The sequence below is a fragment of the Neoarius graeffei genome, chromosome 18, assembly GCF_027579695.1.
Source record: "Neoarius graeffei isolate fNeoGra1 chromosome 18, fNeoGra1.pri, whole genome shotgun sequence".
Classification (NCBI taxonomy): Eukaryota; Metazoa; Chordata; class Actinopteri; order Siluriformes; family Ariidae; genus Neoarius; species Neoarius graeffei.
In genome coordinates, this window is record NC_083586.1 from 47,683,557 (window position 1) to 47,707,783 (window position 24,227).

A 24,227-nucleotide genomic window follows, 5' to 3' on the forward strand; every position below is an offset into this window, starting at 1 on the left:
ACTTCCTGTTGGGCGTGGCTAATGCATTGGCATTACATTTTTGTCCGGCTTAGTGAGATACATATGCGTACCAAATGGCATGCCACTACTACAAACTACATGGCAACCAGGCACCTTAATGCGGGAGACCAAAATCACAACGACTTAGGGGGCGCTATAGAGGCCCTGAGCCCCGGCCAAGTTTGGGCTTTTGGTTCTGAGTAGCGGTGGCAATTCTCGGAACTGGTGCCAAATTTCGTGCGTTTTCGCCCATGGCAAGCGCCCCGAAAATGGCCCAACAGCGGAGAAAAATAAAGAAGAAGAAGAAGACGGAAGAATAATAATATTGAACTCTTACAAGAACAATAGGGCCTTCGCCCATAGGGCTCGGGCCCTAATAATAATAATAATAATAATATAGGCTATTAGTAATAAAGATAGTGATAGTATTAAAGATAGTAGTAGATATTTAAAATAATCAGACTAGGCTACTTACAGGGCAAAGGGCGCGTTATCACTGCTCAGCTGTTCGTTTATTAAATAAACAATGCAGTCGCGCAGTAACCACGCGCCGCTTATCAGACAGAATCACAGATTCTATGGATAGAATAACCCTTCAAAAAAGTGCGACTTGTAGTCCGGTGCGACGTATATATGTTTTTTTCATCTTCATAATGCATTTTTTGGCTGATGCGACTTAAACTCCGGAGCGATGTATAGTCCGGAAAATACGGTAATTAACCCTGAAACAAGTAAGTAAAGAGCCGTGTTCTCCCCAGGGATTTCAAATAGCACCCTGGTAAACTGTCATTTTGAAATACATAGCATTTTGCTTCTTGAAATAGCGTCAAAATCCACCCTGTGTGTTTCATAAATACATTCAGTCGGTAAACAGGAAGTCGATGCGTGACAGACCTGAAAACGGTACACACGGTATAGAACCCCAAGCTGAAACTCAGTACCAAATATCAAGCAGTTGTGATTTGTAGTTGCTGAGAAAAGTGATACAAAAATTTTGTAAATCCACGCTATATGCTTCATAAATACATTCAATCGGTAAACAGGAAGTCGATGTGCGACAGACCTGAAAATGGTACACATGGTATAGAACCCCAAGCTGAAGCTCGGTACCAAATATCAAGCAGTTGTGATTTGTAGTTGCTGAGAAAATTGTTATGAAAATTTTGTAAATCCACGCTATACGTTTCGTAAATACATTCAGTCGGTAAACAGGAAGTCGATGTGCGACAGACCTGAAAATGGTACACACGGTATAGAACCCCAAGCTTGGTACCAAGTAGCTATGATTTGTGGTTGCTGAGGAAAAGGGCGTTTAGGATGGACAGAGATATGGAAATACAGACGGACAGAGGTAAGCCAGTATAGCCCTCCCCAGAGAGGGAGTATTATAATAAATAATAATAATAATAATAATAATTAAAGCCGCAAGCGGCCTCGACGGGCCCTCGCGCCTGCGGCCAAGGGGGGCGGGGGCATGCGTCCCCGCAAAAAACCTTCCACAGCTTCTTCGGCAAGAGACATTACACCCACAATGGCGACAAAGCACAGAATTGGACACATGGCAACAATAGGGTCTCGCACTGTACGGCGCTCGGGGCCTAATAATAATAATAATAATAATAATAATCCTTCAAAAACAATAGGGTCTCGCACTGTACGGTGCTCGGGCCCTAATAATAATAATAATAACTAGAAACTATATGCCAAGCAGGCACCTTAATGCGAGAGGCAAAAATCACAACACGTTAGGGGGCGCTATAGAGGCCCTGACCCCGCCTGGATCTGGGCTTCTGGTTCTCAGTAGCGGTGGCAGTCTAAGAAAAAGGAGCCAAATTTCGTGCGTTGTCGACCATGGCAAGCGCCCCAATAAGGGTCTTGTAAAGAGTTTGCTTGCCAAGGTTGACAAATCAGAAGCTGCAATATCATTTCTGCCATAACCAGCACCCCCAGGGGCGAAAGTGCACAAAATTTGGCGTATATGTCAGGTGAGCTATGAAGAGTTTGCGTATGAAGTTTGATGACAATTGAGTAAATAGAAGATGAGATATAGATTTTTGAAGAATAAATTTTTTGGTTTTTCCCATGTCAGTAGGTGGCGCTATGCTGTAGATGAGCGATTATGAGTTGGAAAAATAAGTGTCTACAACAGCAACGTACTATCACAAGGTAGTGGTGTGAAGGAAAAGCATTATGGAATTATTAACCAAAAACCCGTTTTGGAGCAACTGCGTCGGCCAAAAACAGCGCCCCCCCATGGACGAAAATTCCCAAAATGTGGTATACATGACATGGGAGGTAGTAAGAGGGTGGCCGTCAAGTTTGACCAAATTTGAGGAAAGATTGGAATTTTTGCCCAAAAATAGCGCCCCCAGTGGCGAAATATCACACAAATTGGGTACCATGTCAGAAGCCCAATGAGTGATTTGCGTGTGAAGTATGAGCAGTTTTGAGCATTTAGAAGATTTGTTATGAATTTTTAAGCATGTAAAATTTTGAAGTGAAAATTGATTGACGTATAACTTCTGAACGGTTGATCCTACGTGAAACGTATTTAGTAACTTTTGTCAGCCATGTCTGTAGATGATGTGTATCAATTTTGGCGACATTCCTATGAACGGTCTAGGAGGAGTTGCGCCGTCTTCGTGGCCATGCATTTCGCACAAAAGTGAAATTACCTCACTTCCTGTTGGGCGTGGCTAATGCATTGGCATTACATTTTTGTCCGGCTTAGTGAGACACATATGCGTACCAAATGGCATGCCACTACTACAAACTATATGGCAACCAGGCACCTTAATGCGGGAGGCCAAAATCACAACGACTTAGGGGGCGCTATAGAGGCCCTGAGCCCCGGCCAAGTTTGGGCTTTTGGTTCTGAGTAGCGGTGGCAATTCTCGGAACTGGTGCCAAATTTCGTGCGTTTTCGCCCATGGCAAGCGCCCCGAAAGTGGCCCAACAGCGGAGAAAAATAAAGAAGAAGAAGAAGAAGAAGACGGAAGAAGAAGAAGAAGAAGAAGATTAAAGCCGCAAGCGGCCTCGACGGGCCCTCGCGCCAGCGGCCAAGTGGGGCGGGGACATGCGTCCCCGCGAAATACCTTCCACAGCTTCTTTGGCAAGAGACATTACTCCCACAATGGTGACAAAGCACAGAATTGGACACAGAGTACACGGTGCGCTGAGATGTTGTCATGGACAGAACATTTTATGCCATGGCTTCCCAACCAAATTAATGTATTTACCTCATCAGTCACCAAGCTATAGCTACATAGGATTGTCTTCTGTTAGACATCTATTAGTCTGTCTGTAACGCTACAACACTTGCTCCCGACTGCCTACCCATTCCCCACAAGTCATGTGTGTTTAAGGCAACCAATACAACATACTCCTGGTGCCTCATGATTGTAAACACCTCTCCTGCAACTGCTACAGTGCAATGAGCGCCCCCAGTGGTCCACAAGTCATGTGTGTTTAAGGCAACCAAAACAACATACTCCTGGTGCCTCATGATTGTAAACACCTCTCCTGCAACTGCTACAGCGCAATGAGCGCCCCCAGTGGTGAAAGTTCACCAAATTTGGTATACATGTCAAGGGACCTATGAAGAGTTGTTTTGTAAAGTTTGATCAAGTTTGACCAATCAGAAGCCGAGATAAAAATTGTTGCCTGAAAACAGCGCCCCCAGTGGCAAAAGTTCACAAAATTTGGCACATATGTCAGGTGACCTGTTAAGAGTGTGCGTATCAAGTTTGATCAAGATTGAGAAAATAGAAGATGAGATATTGATTTTTGAAGAATAAATTTTTTGGTTTCTCCCATGTCAGTAGGTGGCGCTATGCTACAACACTTGCTCCCGACTGCCTACCCATTCCCCACAAGTCATGTGTGTTTAAGGCAACCAAAACAACATACTCCTGGGGCCTCATGATTATAAACACCTCTCCTGCAACTGCTACAGCGCAATGAGTGCCCCCAGTGGTGAAAGTTCACCAAATTTGGTATACATGTCAAGGGACCTATGAAGAGTTGTTTTGTAAAGTTTGATCAAGTTTGACCAATCAGAAGCCGAGATATAAATTGTTGCCTGAAAACAGCGCCCCCAGTGGCAAAAGTTCACAAAATTTGGCACATATGTCAGGTGACCTGTTAAGAGTGTGTGTATCAAGTTTGATCAAGATTGAGAAAATAGAAGATGAGATATTGATTTTTGAAGAATAAATTTTTTGGTTTCTCCCATGTCAGTAGGTGGCGCTATGCTGCACATGAGCGATTATGAGTTGGAAAAATAAGTGTCTACAACAGCAACGTACTATCACAAGGTAGTGGTGTGAAGGAGAAGCATTATGGAATTATTTACCAAAAACCTGTTTTGGAGCAATTGCGTTGGCCAAAAACAGCGCCCCCCATGGACGAAAATTCCCAAAATGAGGTGTACATGACATGGGAGGTAGTAAGAGGGTGGCCGTGAAGTTTGACCAAATTTGAGGAAAGATTGGATTTTTTGCCCAAAAATAGCGCCCCCAGTGGCGAAATATCACAGAAAGTGGGTAACATGTCAGATGCCCAATGAGTGATTTGCGTGTGAAGTATGAGCAGTTTTGAGCAATTTGAAGATATGTTATGAATTTTTAAGCATGTAAAATTTTGCATTGAAAATTGATTGACGTATAACTTCTGAACGGTTTATTCTACGTGAAACATATTTAGGACCTTTTGTCAGCCATGTCTGTAGATGATGTCTATCAATTTTGGTGACATTCCTATGAACGGTCTAGGAGGAGTTGCGCCGTTTTCGTGGCCATGCATTTCGCACAAAAGTGAAATTACCTCACTTCCTGTTGGGCGTGGCTAATGCATTGGCATTACATTTTTGTCCGGCTTAGTGAGATACATATGCGTACCAAATGGCATGCCACTACTACAAACTACATGGCAACCAGGCACCTTAATGCGGGAGGCCAAAATCACAATGAGTTAGGGGGCGCTATAGAGGCCCTGAGGCCCGCCTGGATCTGGGCTTCTGGTTCTCAGTAGCGGTGGGAGTCTAAGAAAAAGGAGCCAAATTTCGTGCGATGTCGACCATGGCAAGCGCCCCAAAAAGGGTCTTGTAAAGAGTTTGCTTGCCAAGTTTGACAAATCAGAAGCTGCAATATCATTTCTGCCATAACCCGCACCCCCAGGGGCGAAAGTGCACAAAATTTGGCGTACATGTCAGGTGAGCTATGAAGAGTTTGGTTATGAAGTTTGATGACAATTGAGTAAACAGAAGATGAGATATAGATTTTTGAAGAATAAATTTTTTGGTTTTTCCCATGTCAGTAGGTGGCGCTATGCTGTACATGAGTGATTATGAAATGGAAAAATAAGTGTCCACAACAGCAACGCACTATCACAAGGTAGTGGTGTAAAGGAAAAGCATTATGGAATAATTTACCAAAAACCCATTTTGGAGAAATTGCGTCGGCCAAAAACAGCGCCCCCCATGGACGAAAATTCCCAAAATGTGGTATACATGACATGGGAGGTAGTAAGAGGGTGGCCGTGAAGTTTGACCAAATTTGAGGAAAGATTGGATTTTTTGCCCAAAAATAGCGCCCCCAGTGGCGAAATATCACAGAAATTGGGTAACATGTCAGAAGCCCAATGAGTGATTAGGGTGTGAAGTATGAGCAGTGTTGAGCAATTAGAAGATTTGTTATGAATTTTTTAGCATGTAAAATTTTGAAGTGAAAATTGATTGACGTATAACTTCTGAACGGTTTATCCTACGTGAAACGTATTTAGTAACTTTTGTCAGCCATGTCTGTAGATGATGTGTATAAATTTTGGTGACATTCCTATGAACGGTCTAGGAGGAGTTGCGCCGTCTTCGTGGCCATGCATTTCACACAAAAGTGAAATTACCTCACTTCCTGTTGGGCGTGGCTAATGCATTGGCATTACATTTTTGTCCGGCTTAGTGAGATACATATGCATACCAAATGGCATGCCACTACTACAAACTATATGGCAACCAGGCACCTTAATGCGGGAGGCCAAAATCACAACGACTTAGGGGGCGCTATAGAGGCCCTGAGCCCCGGCCAAGTGTGGGCTTTTGGGTCTGAGTAGCGGTGGCAATTCTCGGAAGTGGCGCCAAATTTCGCGCGTTTTCGCCCATGGCAAGCGCCCCGAAAATGGCCCAACAGCGGAGAAAAATAAAGAAGAATAATAATAGTGAACTCTTACAAGAACAATAGGGCCTTCGCCCATTCGGGCTCGGGCCCTAATAATAAAATAAAAATCTACACAAGCCTGCGAAAATACCGGCTCTAGCCCTGTAGCTAGTTTCTGGCCCGATGAGCTGCCTTCAGATAAATAATTTACATAAATGCACGTGATTGGATGAAACACAACAAAGGTGAGCTAATTCACGTTTTGAGTAGACTTTACTGATACAGTGGGGCAAAAAAGTATTCAGTCAGTCACCAATTGTGCAAGTTCTCCCACTTAAGATGAGAGAGGCCTGTAATTTTCATCATAGGTATACCTCAACTATGAGAGACAGAATAAGAAAAAAATTAAAGCCGCAAGCGGCCTCGACGGGCCCTCGCGCCAGCGGCCAAGGGGGGCGGGGGCATGCGTCCCCGCGAAATACCTTCCACAGCTTCTTCGGCAAGAGACATTACTCCCACAATGGCGACAAAGCACAGAATTGGACACATGGCAACAATAGGGTCTCGCACTGTACGGTGCTCGGGGGGCGCTATAGAGGCCCTGAGGCCCGCCTGGATCTGGGCTTCTGGTTCTCAGTAGCGGTGGCAGTCTAAGAAAAAGGAGCCAAATTTCGTGCGTTGTCGACCATGGCAAGCGCCCCAATAAGGGTCTTGTAAAGAGTTTGCTTGCCAAGTTTGACAAATCAGAAGCTGCAATATCATTTCTGCCATAACCAGCACCCCCAGGGGCGAAAGTGCACAAAATTTGGCTAACTTGTCAGGTGAGCTATGAAGAGTTTGCGTATGAAGTTTGATGACAATTGAGTAAATAGAAGATGAGATATAGATTTTTGAAGAATAAATTTTTTGGTTTTTCCCATGTCAGTAGGTGGCGCTATGCTGTACATGAGCGATTATGAGTTGGAAAAATAAGTGTCTACAACAGCAACGTACTATCACAAGGTAGTGGAGTGAAGGAAAAGCATTATGGAATTATTTACCAAAAACCCCTTTTGGAGCAATTGCGTCGGCAAAAAACAGCGCCCCCCCCATGGACGAAAATTCCCAAAATGTGGTATACATGACATGGGAGGTAGTAAGAGGGTGGACGTGAAGTTTGACCAAATTTGAGGAAAGATTGGATTTTTCGCCCAAAAATAGCGCCCCCGGTGGCGAAATATCACAGAAATTGGGTAACATGTCAGAAGCCCAATGAGTGATTTGCGTGTGAAGTATGAGCAGTTTTGAGCAATCAGAAGATTTGTTATGAATTTTTAAGCATGTAAAATTTTGCATCGAAAATTGATTGACGTATAACTTCTGAACGGTTTACCCTACGTGAAACGTATTCAGTAACTTTTGTCAGCGATGTCTGTAGATGATGTGTATCAATTTTGGTGACATACCTATGAACGGTCTAGGAGGAGTTGCGCCGTCTTCGTGGCCATGCATTTCGCACAAAAGTGAAATTACCTCACTTCCTGTTGGGCGTGGCTAATGCAATGGCATTACATTTTTGTCCGGCTTAGTGAGATACATATGCGTACCAAATGGCATGCCACTACTACAAACTACATGGCACCCAGGCACCTTAATGCGGGAGGCCAAAATCACAACGACGTAGGGGGCGCTATAGAGGCCCTGTGCCCCGGCCAAGTTTGGGCTTCTGGTTCTGAGTAGCGGTGGCAATTCTCGGAACTGGTGCCAAATTTCGTGCGTTTTCGCCCATGGCAAGCGCCCCGAAAATGGCCCAACAGCGGAGAAAAATAAAGAAGAAGACGACGGAAGAAGAAGAAGAAGACGGAAGAATAATAATAGTGAACTCTTACAAGAACAATAGGGCCTTCGCCCATAGGGCTCGGGCCCTAAAAATCCAGAAAATCACATTGTCTGATTTTTAAAGAATTTATTTGCAAATTATGGTGGAAAATAAGTATTTGGTCAATAACAAAAGTTCATCTCAATACTTTGTTATATACCCTTTGTTGGCAATGACAGAGGTCAAACGTTTTCTGTAAGTCTTCACAAGGTTTTCACACACTGTTGCTGGTATTTTGGCCCATTCCTCCATGCAGATCTCCTCTAGAGCAGTGATGTTTTGGGGCTGTCGCTGGGCAACACGGACTTTCAACTCCTTCCAAAGATTTTCTATGGGGTTGAGATCTGGAGACTGGCTAGGCCACTCCAGGACCTTGAAATGCTTCTCACGAAGCCACTCCTTCGTTGCCCGGGCGGTGTGTTTGGGATCATTGTCATGCTGAAAGACCCAGCCACGTTTCATCTTCAATGCCCTTGCTGATGGAAGGAGGTTTTCACTCAAAATCTCATGATACATGGCCCCATTCATTCTTTCCTTTACACGGATCAGTCGTCCTGGTCCCTTTGCAGAAAAACAGCCCCAAAGCATGATGTTTCCACCCCCATGCTTCACAGTAGGTATGGTGTTCTTTGGATGCAACTCAGCATTCTTTCTCCTCCAAACACGACAAGTTGAGTTTTTACCAAAGAGTTCTATTTTGGTTTCATCTGACCATATGACATTCTCCCAGTCCTCTTCTGGATCATCCAAATGCTCTCTAGCAAACTTCAGACGGGCCTGGACATGTACTGGCTTAAGCAGGGGGACACGTCTAGCACTGCAGGATTTGAGTCCCTGGCGGCGTAGTGTGTTACTGATGGTAGCCTTTGTTACTTTGGTCCCAGCTCTCTGCAGGTCATTCACTAGGTCCCCCCGTGTGGTTCTGGGATTTTTGCTCACCGTTCTTGTGATCATTTTGACCCCATGGGGTGAGATCTTGCGTGGAGCCCCAGATCGAGGGAGATTATCAGTGGACTTGTATGTCTTCCATTTTCTAATAATTGCTCCCACAGTTGATTTCTTCACACCAAGCTGCTTACCTATTGCAGATTCAGTCTTCCCAGCCTGGTGCAGGTCTACAGTTTTGTTTCTGGTGTCCTTTGACAGCTCTTTGGTCTTGGCCATAGTGGAGTTTGGAGTGTGACTGTTTGAGGTTGTGGACAGGTGTCTTTTATACTGATAACGAGTTCAAACAGGTGCCATTAATACAGGTAACGAGTGGAGGACAGAGGAGCCTCTTAAAGAAGAAGTTACAGGTCTGTGAGAGCCAGAAATCTTGCTTGTTTGTAGGTGACCAAATACTTATTTTACTGAGGAATTTACCAATTAATTCATTAAAAATCCTACAATTTGATTTCCTGGATTCTTTCCCCCCATTCTGTCTCTCATAGTTGAAGTGTACCTATAATGAAAATTACAGGCCTCTCTCATCTTTTTAAGTGGGAGAACTTGCACAATTGGTGGCTGACTAAATACTTTTTTGCCCCACTGTACAGTATTTCTGTCGAGCTCAATTCACTCATTAAAACACTCTGTAGTCCACCAGCTGAAGACGCCTGTTCTACTGTCAGTAACTGTTGGTTGGTTGCTAATTTAAAAGTCTTAAGCATGTGCTGTATTAAAATTCCAGCTGGTTATTGTGCTTTCTCACCTGAACGAGAGTTCAAACACAGACCCACCGCTGTCGTTACACACAGCAAGCGTCGGCAGATCTGTGAACTGCAAAAAATAAAAAGTGACAGAGAAAGAGGAAAAGGAGGCTCGCGTTTCTTTCAATTACTTTTTTAACAACTGTAGAAAAGTTCCAGGTGCATGTACAGCAGCCGGTCAAGTAATGTCTACCTTGATGTGCAAAATGGCCGTGCCGGGTGGGTGGGCATCGGTGATGATGCGCAGGAGCTTCCCGTTCGCCAAATCCCACATGGTGATCTGAACAAAAAGGCATTGGACATTAACGCATGGAACAGGAAATAGAAAAATACAAAAACAGGCACGAGGGGAAACACTGAGGACTTTTTAAAGCACGAGTGTGTGTGTGTAGAGGTTTTGTCGTACCTGTCCTTTAGCGAAGCCACAAAGCAGACGTGTGCAGTCATGGTTAATACTGAGAGCTGAAACTGCGCCGTACTCCGCCCCCGTCGCCGTGGTACCCAAGCACAGCCTCAGCGCCTGGTTCTGATCTGTAATAATCCATCATACTCATAATGCAGGGCTCGGCGCATGGTTTCAGAGATTTTTAAACAGGTAAATGTAGACGACGAGGTAGATAAACAAGTCTCGGCATGTGAACCAAGCTTGCAGGAGAAGAAGGGTCACGGAAAAGAAGCTGTTGAAATCTCCGAAGAGAAACATGCTTGCAATAAAGAGCAAGAGGTTCGAACCAACAGCCAACACACAACCAGCAATCATGCCATGAGCAAAGGAACCTCCTGTGGTCAAACTGTTTTTATTTTTTTTAAAAGAAAGAAGGAAAGAAAGAAACCACAGCCGTAATGAAGCATGCTGCAAATCCACAGTCGTCATCAAGCTTATGGACAGGACAGACTGGTTGCTGCTTCCACAAAACACCACAATGGCTTTTACGTTACCTTTTCCTGATCATTCCACCCAGGACATGGCAAATCAGAAACACAGTCCACAACAGTTTATTATACGTTAGCTTATAGTATAACTGCCAAGCAACTATACATTATTAAAGTAAAAACAGTAAACCAGAAAAATGAAGTCGTTTTGTGTGTGGGAAATCTTAAATATCATTTTAAAGTGCATATCCTGGACCAATTTCGTTTTTGTTTTTTTTTAAATGAGAGTATGTCTCTTTACACACTCATCCAGAAGGGTAATTTTGCACAAGGCCATCTGTCTACAGCAGAAAAAAATAAAATAACAAAACGCGTCTGGAAAAATCCCAAGGGAGTCTGGAGCCAGATTCGTGACGTCACCTGCGGAAGCGCCAGCAGGCTGTGCGAGCTTGTACGGTTTCAGTGCACAGCCTGTGTAGACCAAGCGCTCCCATTTCTCTCTCATTGTTCTGTCTTTTGGAAAACGATGAGTACTAATCCCATCAAGATTGGTGTTGCTACACCCTCCTATGATACATCTGTTAACCATTTTAATAATTACGCGATAAAGAAATTTGCAGAAAACCACCAGGTCGTTTTCTCATAAACAAACCAGCGCTGACGTAGGATTCAGAGGGAGGCGTCCCGCACGCGACGTCACGAAAATCCATGTTCGCCGGGAAATCCAAATGCCAAGTTTTTTCAGAGGCGGACCAATTCGCCTCAAATGGCTTGATTTCAACTGAATTTTTCTGGTATTGCGCAAAGTAAAAAAAATTGCACAAAATGCAAAATGTGACAGATATTTGACCAAAGTTTAATATAAAACAGGAGAATTCCATTGATCTTGCTCCTGAATTTACCCGTGATATGCACTTTAAGCTTTGAATTTTCCTCTCATGCACATCATCTTTCTCACACACATCCTATGGGCGATTTAACATAACATATCACATAAAATAACATAACGTTCCCACCTACTGGAATGTTTGTGGGAGGAAATTGGAAAAAACTCACAGGGATGGGGAACTGTAACTCCTCACCGTCTCAATTTTGCATCCAAATTTTGGTGAAAATATCCGACGGCCTTTCGATTTCGTAAAATCGGTGAAATTTAGTTCCCTTTGAAATTTGGTCATTGTGACATGTTTATTTCGGTAATATCTCACAAAATATCAGGCCATTCTGTGGCTGGGAAGTTATTTCATTTGAAGGGATTAAAGCAAATAATGTGCATGAAATCGCACGCTTCGCGCAGTCAAGCAGACAGAGGAAGTCCGTGTGTGTGCGCATGCGCAGGTTGACCTTTGAGCGTGCACTGATGGTTCCATCATTCTGTCGCTAAACGAACAGCTGATCACACCGAGGTGCTCGCTGAGTGCCGATATTTATTAGTTTGAGATTTCCTGCGTTTCCTTTCCTTCGTATATAACTTAACGCCTTTTCTTCTCGCTTTCTTTCCGTTACTGTAGTCGGTCTTTCACGTTTCATTCGCACGCTCACGTCCTCCATTTTTCTCTCCTGTTTCAAATTTGTATCCCACAACTCCTTGTGCGAACGGGGAAAGCCCACCACGTCATGCATGACGTAGTATCTTGTATTGGGTCATGGTGAAGCAGGAAAAAATAGCGGAGAATTTAGGGCCATGTGGCTTTAATTCATTAATTGTTCTATTAAAAAAAAAACGAGTAAAATTGGAAGTCTGTGATTCGAATTCAGTAGCTTTTGGTCCACTACTGAAAAATAACTGGATGTCGGGAAAATTCTTTTTATGACCTACACTCGAAAAATCCGAAAGGCAGTCTAGCTTTAAAACTAGATTACAATCCAAAGAAGCCACTTTTTTTTTTTTTGGTCCATCACAAAATCTCAAAACTATTTTTCTTACGATCTGAAGAGAGCAGGCTGCTCCATGCTTTGCATAAATATTCACCCTTCCAAAGTAAAATATGGGAAAAGTGCAAGTGGGTGAATACTTATGCAAAGTACTGTATGTTTAAATTAGATAAGAGTTATTATTATACATACAGGACACTTTTTCCATGGAATAAAAACGTGTTCTATTCCCTTCTAGCAGGTTTCATTCACATTTGGTTTGATAGCATGCAATATTGTTAGCATATCGCTTATCCGACATGCATTACGTCACTCTACCCAATGGCGAATGAGCGTTGAATATGGTTTATGATATTGCATGGTTGTCAAGACAACATGATGTCACACATCAGAGACGTAAAACTTCTGCGCTACCGAGCGACTGTGACGATTTGTAAATAAACAAACATGGCTGCCAGGTTTGCTTCATTAAACACAGAAGATTTTGAGAGAATTCTGAAAGAGAAAGACGCGTTGAATGCTCAAAAGGAATGTGTATGGATAATAATAATAATAATAATAATAATGGCTGGATTTGTTTCGTGGTCTATCATATATTCCATTCAGCTACTCGTCTTCAACTCGTTCAATATCATGCTCGCTGAATGGAATATATCTGATATACCACGAAACAAATCCAGCCAGTATTCTTTAACCATGAGAGAACTGGCTTCCTAGGATTGTTTCTGTGTGGTGAGTTTAACAACAAAACGAGTGCAACATACGGATTACTCAACATCTCGCTGCTCCATATGATTCAGAATGTCTTTAGATGTCGTCTTTTGATTGAGTTGCACCTACGAGTCTGTAATTCTAGTTAAATTTTCTAAACCAAATGGCTTTTTTTTAATTATGAAAGGACAGATCAGGGAAACAACACATTAAAAACACACAGCCTAGACTGGGAATACATTAAATACATAAACGATACCTGACAAACCGAACACCATCAGCATCATGTCATTTGTATAACCGACTGCTTGCCTTTGCTTTGGAGTCGTTTTTTGTGCTTATGCTTTGTGATGACATTGTGAGGCTGAGAATAATTCTATTACAAATAAATCAGGATAAAGCCAGGGCCAATTAAACATATCGGACTTATGCTTACCAAAGACCAGAGCGAGGCCATGTGACGTTCCCACGGCGATAACACTGGACACAGTCTGGAGGGAGGAAAAAAAAAAAAAACACGCACTCAAGAGGAGGAAGTGCTGAATCATTAAAAACACAAGAGATTGGAATATGGCCTGAAAGAGGAATGCTTACGATCGCAGTTGGCAAGCCTGCGTCAACTTTGTCCTGAAAGGGAAAAAAAACATAACATAAAAAATAGTAAAGTTGTTTTTTTTTGAGAGAGAGAGAGGACACACACACAGAGACAGAGAGACACACAGAAAGAGAGAGAGACGCACAGAGAGACAAAGACACAGGCAGAGGGAGACAGAGAGAGACACAGAAAGAGAGAGAGAGAGACGCACACAGAGAGAGAGAGAGAGAAAGACACACGGAGGGAGATAGAGAGACAGAAAGAGAGAGAGATGCACACACACAGAGGGAGACAGAGAGACAGAAAGAGAGAGATGCACACAGAGAGAGAAAGACACACAGAGGGAGACAGAGATGCACACAGAGACAGATATAGAGACGCACAGAGAGACAGAGAAAGGACACACAGAGGGAGACAGAGACAGAAAGAAAGAAAGAGAAATGCACACAGACAGAGAGGGAGAGAGAGAGAAAGACACAGAGGGAGACAGAGACAGAAAGAGAAAGATACACAGAGGGACACAGAGACACAGAGATGCACACAGAGACAGAGAGAAAGATAGAGAGATGCACACAGACAGAGAGGGAGAGAAAGACACACAGGAGACAGAGACAGAAAGAGAGAGAGAGAGAGAGAGAGAGAGAGAGAGAGAGAAAGACACACACAGAGGGAGAGAGACGCACAGAAAGAGAGACGCACAGAGAGACAGAGACACAGAGAGACATACACAGACAGAGACACATGCACACAGAGAGAGAGAAAGAGAAAGAGAGAGAGACGCACACATAGACATACAGACACACAGAGAGAGAGAGACAGAGACCAGTGTCTCACATCCCGTTTTGAATACAGATGTAAAAATGGACCAATCTGAATCAGGGCCGATTCAAATGCAGTGATTCTGGAGTGTGTGTGTGTGTGTGTGTGTGTGTGTGTGTGTGTGTGTGTGTGTGTGTCAGGCAAATGATATTTGAAAACAGGCATGAAACGGACCCAAATGGTGAAGGGGGCGTGGCCTCTGTGTGTGTCACTCCAAATGACTGCACCTACTGCCAGCACAGCCCCACCTACTTTAATCCATCTTAGAACCTGAAACCTCATAACTGAAAACGATATTTGTTTTGTATTCTACTGAGAGCTCAGTCCAGGCGCTCGAGCAGGCGGTACGGAAATAAAATCATGAAAAGAAATTAACGGAGACTTTGATGCTCACAGCAGCGGAGACGATCTGAGCCGAGATGCCTTTCAGCACGTTGCGTCTCAGAACTGAGCCGTGGACAGCTGTATTCGTCTCAACTGCCTTCCTTCTTCTGCAAACACACACACACACACTCAGTTTCAGAAGTACTCTCTGACTCCCTACAATTCATGCCATGATGATATGCTCCCTGTCTTAATGACATGACATAACTGTTAGTCAAATAATGAGATGTGTGTGTGTGTGTGTGTGTGTGTGTGTGTGTGTGTGTGTGTTACCTCTTTAGATGTGCACGGTCTCCACTGTCTGAACTGGCGAGGGAGGACGTCTCGCAGGAATGCGCATCCACATTCTCTGTGTTCAAAAAGCATGTGTCCTCCAGGACGAAGGGTTCATCCTCATCCTCAGGCTACACACACACACACACACACACACACACACACACACACACACACACACAAGTAATAAGCACAAAGTCAATAACATCTTTATGTGTGTGTGTATATATATATTATAATACAATATTGTTCATTCATGGACCTGAGAGTCACATGACTGCTCTATACTTGAGACAACTTAAATTAAATCATTAACAAGCTCTTATGCGAGTTAAATCAGTCTGTTTAGATCGGACTTTGCTATCTCAGATCAGGCAGGACAGACAGATTTAAGCTGTGCACACTCATCAAGATATTAAATGACTTCATAACTTCGTTACTAAATAGAGCCCAATCGATATATCAGCGTGATATTATTGGCCAATTATAAAAATAAAAAAAAGAACAGAAAGATGGAAGACGACTCCTTTAACCATGTTGAGTGTTGCTGTGTAGTTTGTAAGCATGTAATGATGTATCATATCATGCAATGCTAAATCACGATACAAATTTATGAAAATTCAAAAATCAATGAAATAAAAAATGAATTGCGATTATCATCAGGCTGTATAACCTCTTCCTAGGTGTAATTGTTTTATTTAGACACCAGAGGACGCGATATTGTACAATAGCGGGAATACACGTGACTTCACCGTAGGCGGAAGTAACGCAGCTCTAATGCCACAAAAAACACCAAAAAAAAAAACAGGCGTAAAATGAGAAAGTGTTGTTGTATGATTGACTGTACAAATAGATTTAACAAACAAACAAAAAAAATAATCAGAGCTCTCTTTTTACAGACTGCTGTAAAAGTCAGGAAAGGGCTATAAGGCCATATCTAAATGTTTTCAAGTTCCAGTGGCTACAGTGCAAAGTCTCATCTCATCTCATTATCTCTAGCCACTTTATCCTGTTCTACAGGGTCGCAGGCAAGCTGGAGCCTATCCCAGCTGACTACGGGCGAAAGGCGGGGTACACCCTGGACAAGTCGCCAGGTCATCACAGGGCTGACACATAGACACAGACAACCATTCACACTCACATTCACACCTACGGTCAATTTAGAGTCACCAGTTAACCTAACCTGCATGTCTTTGGACTGTGGGGGAAACCGGAGCACCCGGAGGAAACCCACGCGGACACTGGGAGAACGTGCAAACTCCGCACAGAAAGGCCCTCGCCGGCCACGGGGCTTGAACCCGGACCTTCTTGCTGTGAGGCGACAACGCTAACCACTACACCACCGTGCCGCCCACAGTGCAAAGTATTATTAAACAATACAAGATGTTCCGCACTGTGGAAAATCTCAGAAGATGTGGTCGAAAGCCAAAAGTGACACCTGTGCTGGCCAGGAGGATAGTGAGATAGGTGAAAAAGAATCCAAGGAGCACCACCAAGGCCATCCTGGTGAATCTGGGCTCTGCTGGTGGCAAGATCTCAAGGCAGACAGTCCAATGGACACTGCACACTGCTGGGTTCCACAGATGCAGACCAAGGAGGATGCCACTTCTCCAGATAAGGCACACAAAAGCCCGCTTGGCCTTTGCAAATGCTCATCTGGACAAAGAAGACTTCTGGTCTTCTGTTTTATGGTCAGATGAAACAAAAATTGAATTGAATTAAATTGTTTGGCCACAATGAGGTGTCCTTCATTTGGCGTAAAAAAGGAGAAGCCTTCAACCCTAAGAACACCATCTCCACTGTCAAACACGGTGGTGGGAACCTAATGCTTTGGGGGTGTTTTTCAGCCAATGGACCAGGGAACCTAATCACAGTAAACGGCACCATGAACAAAGAGCAGTACATCAGGATTCTCAACATCATCAAGCGGTCTGCAGAGAAACTTGGCCTTGAGCACCAGTGGACATTTCAGCACGACAACGACCCAAAACGCACAGCAAAAGTGGTGAAGGAATGGTTAGCGGACAAAAACATTAATGTTTTGCAGTGGCCCAGCCAGAGTCCTGACTTAAATCCAATTGAGAATCTGTGGAGGGAGCTAAAGATCAGGGTGATGGCAAGGAGACCTTCCAACCTGAAAGAGTTAGAGCTCATCGCTAAAGATGAATGGGCAAAAATACCAGTGGAGACATGCAAAAAGCTGGTCAGCAATTATAGGAAGCGTTTGATTACTGTAATAGCCAAGAAAAGCTTTTCTATTGATTATTGAGAAGGGTATGAATAATTTTTGACATGCTACTTTTTGTTCAAATGTAAATAAAAGCTGAGAAATATTTTTTTCCCCACAATGATGCCTCTTGTACATCGTCGTCTTATCTTCTGGGAGATGCCGGTGTCATTTCCAATCAAGAAAAAAAACTTGCTGGTTGAATAATACCCCTTTTCCACCAAATCAGTTCCAGGGCTGGTTCGGGGCCAGTGCTGGTTCATAACTCGTTCAACTTGCGAGCCAGCTGAGAACCAGTTTGCTTTTCCATAGCTCAGGGTGCTAAGGGGAGCCACGTCATTACGTCACTGTATACGTCAGTTACGTCGCTGCGTTTGCATAAACCTTGGCGCGAACATCGAAGCAACAGCAACACGAAGAAGAAGTAGCAGCAACAACAACAAAAATGGATGACTGCTGCTTTACTGCATCCATGATATCTCATCGCTTATTTAAAAATGGCGCCCTCTCGCGATCTTGCTATAGAGGGCTACCGCATGACGTCACCACGCAGCGAGATTTTGTTAGGCGCCATACTGGAAGACCAAGTACATGCACTCACAATATAAAACAAAGTACGAGCGAGAGTAAAGTGACACGATGGATGATAATTCAGGTTATGTGAGTACATTACCAGCTGCAGAAAGGGCACGGTATGTGGAGAAACTGGCTGTGATTGATGGGTTTGACCCATATGATAAGACTCGCGGCAAGAGAGAATGGAAACATAAGGAGGACCTGACACCAATTCTGCCATCCGTTTGCTACCCAGACATTGTAAACTATTTGTTGTTTACACCCAGTGCCTACACTGCTGATGACTTGAAGGCCTACAGGCTTACAATTATGTTGTTAGCGGCTTGGTTCGTGATATTACAGCTGTTGTTAAGAATAACCTACACATAGTTATGGCCAAGGTAATCTTGTTGATATTTATCTTTTAATAATATATATTTTCAGTTGAAAAATTAATACTTTTTGTTACTATTAAGGTATCCATAATTTAGGTTAATTTATCCAAATTATACATATGTATTTATGATATATGCCTACACAACAACTATGCTCTATTTATATAATAGGAGGGAGAGCAAGCCCCAAACCATACTAAATTATTATTATTATTATTATTATTAAATTGTAGAAGTCTGGGAGGCTTGCTCCTCATACAGTTATCAACTTGGGGCCAATTTAGCATGTTTTAAATCTGAATTTCTTGCGTTTGCTTACCTCAAAGTGTCCGCAGATCATGCACAGACTTATCCATTATATCCACAGTTTTTTGTCAAGTCTCACACAGGTTTCTTTCAAGTCTACTATTGGGCCAATAAATCATAAATAAAACAGCTCAGATTTGTTTAAGTCGTTTGCCACTCCACTTTATTCTCGTGGGTTCACATACCGCTGCCGTTATTTCCCCCTAATCACGAGTTTGTTGGTCTTCCAAAATGGCGCAGGGTCTGTTTACTTCCGGTTTCGGGTGACGTCAGTGAAAGGGGTCTATTGTTGTTGGTCTTAACAACTCCGCCCCCCCGCTGACGTAAGCGGTTCTTTCCTCTGGCCCAGCAGAGAGTTGGTGCTAGCCTGGAACCGGTTTTTCTGGCCCAGAGCCAGTTCTTTGTCAGTGGAAACAGAAAACCCGGTTCCAAACTAAGCACTGGCCCTGAACCAGCCCTGGAACTGATTTGGTGGAAAAGGGGTAGAAAAGAACTTCCATTGCTGGTCAGTTCTCGGCCGTTTTTAATCAGAGCTGTGTCGTTCCTGAATCAATGTGTAACGACACGGACGAGCTTAGTTCATGGTTTCACTCTTCCTGCCAAATTGTTTTAGACACTGTGGCTCCATTAAAAATTAGGCAGCCTAAAACTAAAATGTGAACCCTGGCTAAATGACACTACTCGTGCTGTCAGACACCAGTGCCATAGAGCTGAGCGCAAGTGGAAGAGAGACAAACTGCAAGTGTCTTTTCAAATGTTAAGAGAGTGCTGGCGTAACTATCAGGCAATTGTGAAAGCTGCTAAAACTAAACATTTCTCTCATATTATTTTGTCAAACTGTCATAAGCCTCGTGTTCTGTTTAAGACTATCGACTCTGTTCTTAATGCTCCGCAGACCGTCGGTACTGAGGCTTCGCCTGCTGTGCTGTTTTTATTGACAAGGTTGCTGGCACTAGGGCTCTAATCTCACCTTCTGCATATGACCCTTCAGTCTCTGTCCCCTGCTCAGCTGTCTTTGATAGGTTTGAGTCTGTGACTCTGTCAGATTTACAGGACACTGTTGGTCATTTAAAGCCCTCAGGCTCTCCTAATGATGCTGTCCCCTCTCGATTATTTAAAGAGGTTTTTCCTACTGTGGGTCCATCCATGCTTGCAGTTACAGTGGGGCAAAAAAAGTATTTAATCAGCCACCAATTGTGCAAGTTCTCCCACTTAAAAAGATGAGAGAGGCCTGTAATTTTCATCATAGGTACACTTCAACTATGAGAGACAGAATGGGGGGAAAAAATCCAGGAAATCACATTGTAGGATTTTTAATGTATTAACTGGTAAATTCCTCGGTAAAATAAGTATTCGGTCACCTACAAACAAGCAAGATTTCTGGCTTTCACAGACCTGTAACAACTTCTTTAAGAGGCTCCTCTGTCCTCCACTCGTTACCTGTATTAATGGCACCTGTTTGAACTCGTTATCAGTATAAAAGACACCTGTCCACAACCTCAAACAGTCACACTCCAAACTCCACTATGGCCAAGACCAAAGAGCTGTCAAAGGACACCAGAAACAAAACTGTAGACCTGCACCAGGCTGGGAAGACTGAATCTGCAATAGGTAAGCAGCTTGGTGTGAAGAAATCAACTGTGGGAGCAATTATTAGAAAATGGAAGACATACAAGACCACTGATAATCTCCCTCGATCTGGGGCTCCATGCAAGATCTCACCCCGTGGGGTCAAAATGATCACAAGAACGGTGAGCAAAATTCCAGAACCACACGGGGGGACCTAGTGAATGACCTGCAGAGAGCTGGGGCCAAAGTAACAAAGGCTACCATCAGTAACACACTACGCCGCCAGGGACTCAAATCCTGCAGTGCCAGACGTGTCCCCCTGCTTAAGCCAGTACATGTCCAGGCCCATCTGAAGTTTGCTAGAGAGCATTTGGATGATCCAGAAGAGGATTGGGAGAATGTCATATGGTCAGATGAAACCAAAAAAAGAACTTTTTGGTAAAAACTCAACTTGTCGTGTTTGGAGGAGAAAGAATGCTGAGTTGCATCCAAAGAACACCATACCTACTGTGAAGCATGGGGGTGGAAACATCATGCTTTGGGGCTGTTTTTCTGCAAAGGGACCAGGACGACTGATCCGTGTAAAGGAAAGAATGAATGGGGCCATGTATCATGAGATTTTGAGTGAAAACCTCCTTCCATCAGCAAGGGCACTGAAGATGAAATGTGGCTGGGTCTTTCAGCATGACAATGATCCCAAACACACCGCCCGGGCAACGAAGGAGTGGCTTCGTAAGAAGCATTTCAAGGTCCTGGAGTGGCCTAGCCAGTCTCCAGATCTCAACCCCATAGAAAATCTTTGGAGGGAGTTGAAAGTCCGTGTTGCCCAGCGACAGTCCCAAAACATCACTGCTCTAGAGGAGATCTGCATGGAGGAATGGGCCAAAATACCAGAAACAGTGTGTGAAAACCCTGTGAAGACTTACAGAAAACGTTTGACCTCTGTCATTGCCAACAAAGGGTATATAACAAAGTATTGAGATGAACTTTTGTTATTGACCAAATACTTATTTTCCACCATAATTTACAAATAAATTCTTTAAAAATCAGACAATGTGATTTTCTGGATTTTTTTTTCTCATTTTGTCTCTCATAGTTGAAGTGTACCTATGATGAAAATTACAGGCCTCTCTCATCTTTTTAAGTGGGAGAACTTGCACAATTGGTGACTGACTAAATACTTTTTTGCCCCACTGTATATGACTGTTTATAGAGAATACGTGAGATTTGCACGAGATTTAAAGGACTCTTAAAGTGAAGCTCCGGTATTTCTTACTGGAAGTTTTTTCTTCACGGAACCAGTTTTTATGGCTAATAAAAAATTGGACTCAAAATGATGAGAAAACAGGGCTGAGGATTTAAAAAACTGTTTCCCTTTAAGTGGAGGATTTTATTTGTCTTCTCACTCTCATCATTTCATTACAGACACTGGTTTAATGTTGATGCTATCACTATTTCCTAGTCAGATGAGCATTAGTGCACTGGTACACAACAGAACAGTGAAATCACTCACCTCGTTCAGGATACTCTCTAAAGTTGGTGGTGTGTCAACTTGAGGGATGTCAAATTCTTTGTCGTCAATCTGTAAAACCGGATAAAAGACAGATTTCATCCTCAGCTGAATAACTGGGGTAAAACAGAGGGAGCCGGACAAGACTTTGACTTCCATAGCAACCAAACTCACAACTTTCAGAAGGAACATAAACAGCGAAGAAGCCACTTAATGGCGACTTTTAAAGCTAGACTGCCTTTCAGATTTTTCAAGTGTAGGTCATAAAAAGAATTTTCCCAACACCCAATTATTTTTCTTTAGTGGACCGAAAGCTACCGAGTTCGAATCACAGACTTGCAATTTTATTCGGGTTTTTTAAAACAAAACAATTAATGAATTAAAGCCACATGGCCCTAAATTCTCCACTATTTCTTCCTGCTTCACCATGACGCAATACAAGATACTACGTCATGCTTCACATGGTGGGCTTTCCCCGTTCGCACAAGGCATTGTGGGATACAAATTTGAAACAGGAGAGGAAAATGGAGGACGTGTGCGCGTGAATGAACGAAACATGAAAGACCAGCTACAGTACTGGAAAGCAGGAAGAAAAGATGTTAAGTTATATACGAAGGAAAGGAAACACAGGACCAAGCTAATAAATAATTGGCGCTCAGCGAGCACCTCAGTGTGATCAGCTGTTCGTTTAGCGACAGAAGGATGGAACTGTCAGTGCACGCTCAAAGGTCAACCTGTAGATGGCAGTAATGCGACACTGTGGATGCCAGCTGCCGTAAAACCCAAAAGAAGAAGGAGGAGGTGGTAAACCTGCGCATGCGCGCACGGACTTCCTCTGTCTGCTTGACTGTGCGAAGCAGATGATGTCATGCACATTATTTGCTTTAATCCCTTCAAATTAAATAACTTCCCAGCCACAGAATGGCCTGTTTTTTTGTGAGATATTACAGAAATAAACATATCACAATGACCAAATTTCAGAGGGAACTAAATTTCGCCGATTTTATGAAATCGAAAAGCTTTAATGAAAAACAGGTAGAACTAAGCGGCTCGGGGCTCGTTTCAGGGCCGGAAATAAACAAACTCCCGCTTGAAATGAAGAAAGTGAAGGGATCTTCTGCACGGACATTACGAATCATGGCTTTTCCTCAGGTGTCTTATCTCATGACGTGTACTTAATTGTGCATTACAAACTGCAAAAATGAAACTGGAGACGACACGCAGGATAGAGATCGAGTCTAAAAAGGTGGATCAGATACCGAAGGAAAAGAAACAACGGATCTGATGTGATCCTGAACAACAAATGCCAGTAAACAAACAGAAAAGACTGGAAGATGTTTTTGTAAGGGTTTTTTTTAACGCAATTGGAAATGTCTATATGTATACTTATAAAAAGACTTGATTGTATTTATTATATTTTCACTTCATTATTTTACAGCGCGGGGCGGCACGGTGGTGTAGTGGTTAGCGCTGTCGCCTCACAGCAAGAAGGTCCTGGGTTCGAGCCCCGGGGCCGGCGAGGGCCTTTCTGTGTGGAGTTTGCATGTTCTCCCCGTGTCCGCGTGGGTTTCCTCCGGGTGCTCCGGTTTCCCCCACAGTCCAAAGACATGCAGGTTAGGTTAACTGGTGACTCTAAATTGACCGTAGGTGTGAATGTGAGTGTGAATGGTTGTCTGTGTCTATGTGTCAGCCCTGTGATGACCTGGCGACTTGTCCAGGGTGTACCCCGCCTTTCGCCCGTAGTCAGCTGGGATAGGCTCCAGCTTGCCTGCGACCCTGTAGAAGGATAAAGCGGCTAGAGATAATGAGATGAGATGAGATTTTACAGCGCAAGTGATTTTTTGTGAAAGCATTTAACTGAATTTTTTAAAAAAGCTGCGGTTTTGAGAAAATATCTTTAATATGGGTGAATTTATCTCAGATTAGAATCTTATTAGAAGAGTATTAGAACTCAAATATAAGATGATTTAGCTTAGGCCAAAAAAAAAAAAAAGTGTGTTTCCGGTTACGTAGATTTCAAAACTAGGGTCGGTAGGCAGGCATTTTTTTTTTTTTTTTCAAGATGGCTGCCATAACCTATATTTAGACAGGAATAATTTCACAAAATATAATGAATTTCTTTACAGGTCACCTGAGTTACCACCTTCTGATGAATCTGATGCAGCATGAGACACCTTTTAACATGAATTTTTCTGTAAATATAACAGCTCAATACACCATGAGAGAGAGAGAGAGAGAGCAGCCCCGCCCCTCTCTGCTCCCTGAGTGCAGCTCGTCGCCTTGGTAACGGTGCAGGGAAAAGACACAATATGACAAGCAAAGAGCGCTTTTTCTCAGAGTTCCCTCTCCTCGAACAACGATGATTTACACGGAAACGAAAGGAGCTATTCACAAAATTCTTTCACATTGAGTGCTACAAGGCTCCCATGAACACATT

General features: G+C 43.3%; 1 protein-coding gene across 1 annotated transcript in view; it reads right to left on the reverse strand.

Annotated features, from left to right (window-relative positions):
• The window catches only part of vps8 (VPS8 subunit of CORVET complex), a 414,958-nt gene that overhangs the window by 369,848 nt on the left and 20,883 nt on the right, over nt 1-24,227 (reverse strand). The window contains exons 2-9 of the mRNA XM_060898945.1: nt 21,794-21,862; nt 15,229-15,359; nt 14,966-15,062; nt 13,752-13,784; nt 13,594-13,648; nt 10,105-10,229; nt 9,892-9,978; nt 9,701-9,768 (exon numbers count right to left, since the gene is read on the reverse strand). Of these exons, the coding sequence (XP_060754928.1) occupies nt 9,701-9,768; nt 9,892-9,978; nt 10,105-10,229; nt 13,594-13,648; nt 13,752-13,784; nt 14,966-15,062; nt 15,229-15,359; nt 21,794-21,862 (665 nt within the window). The remainder of the gene's footprint in view (nt 1-9,700; nt 9,769-9,891; nt 9,979-10,104; nt 10,230-13,593; nt 13,649-13,751; nt 13,785-14,965; nt 15,063-15,228; nt 15,360-21,793; nt 21,863-24,227) is intronic.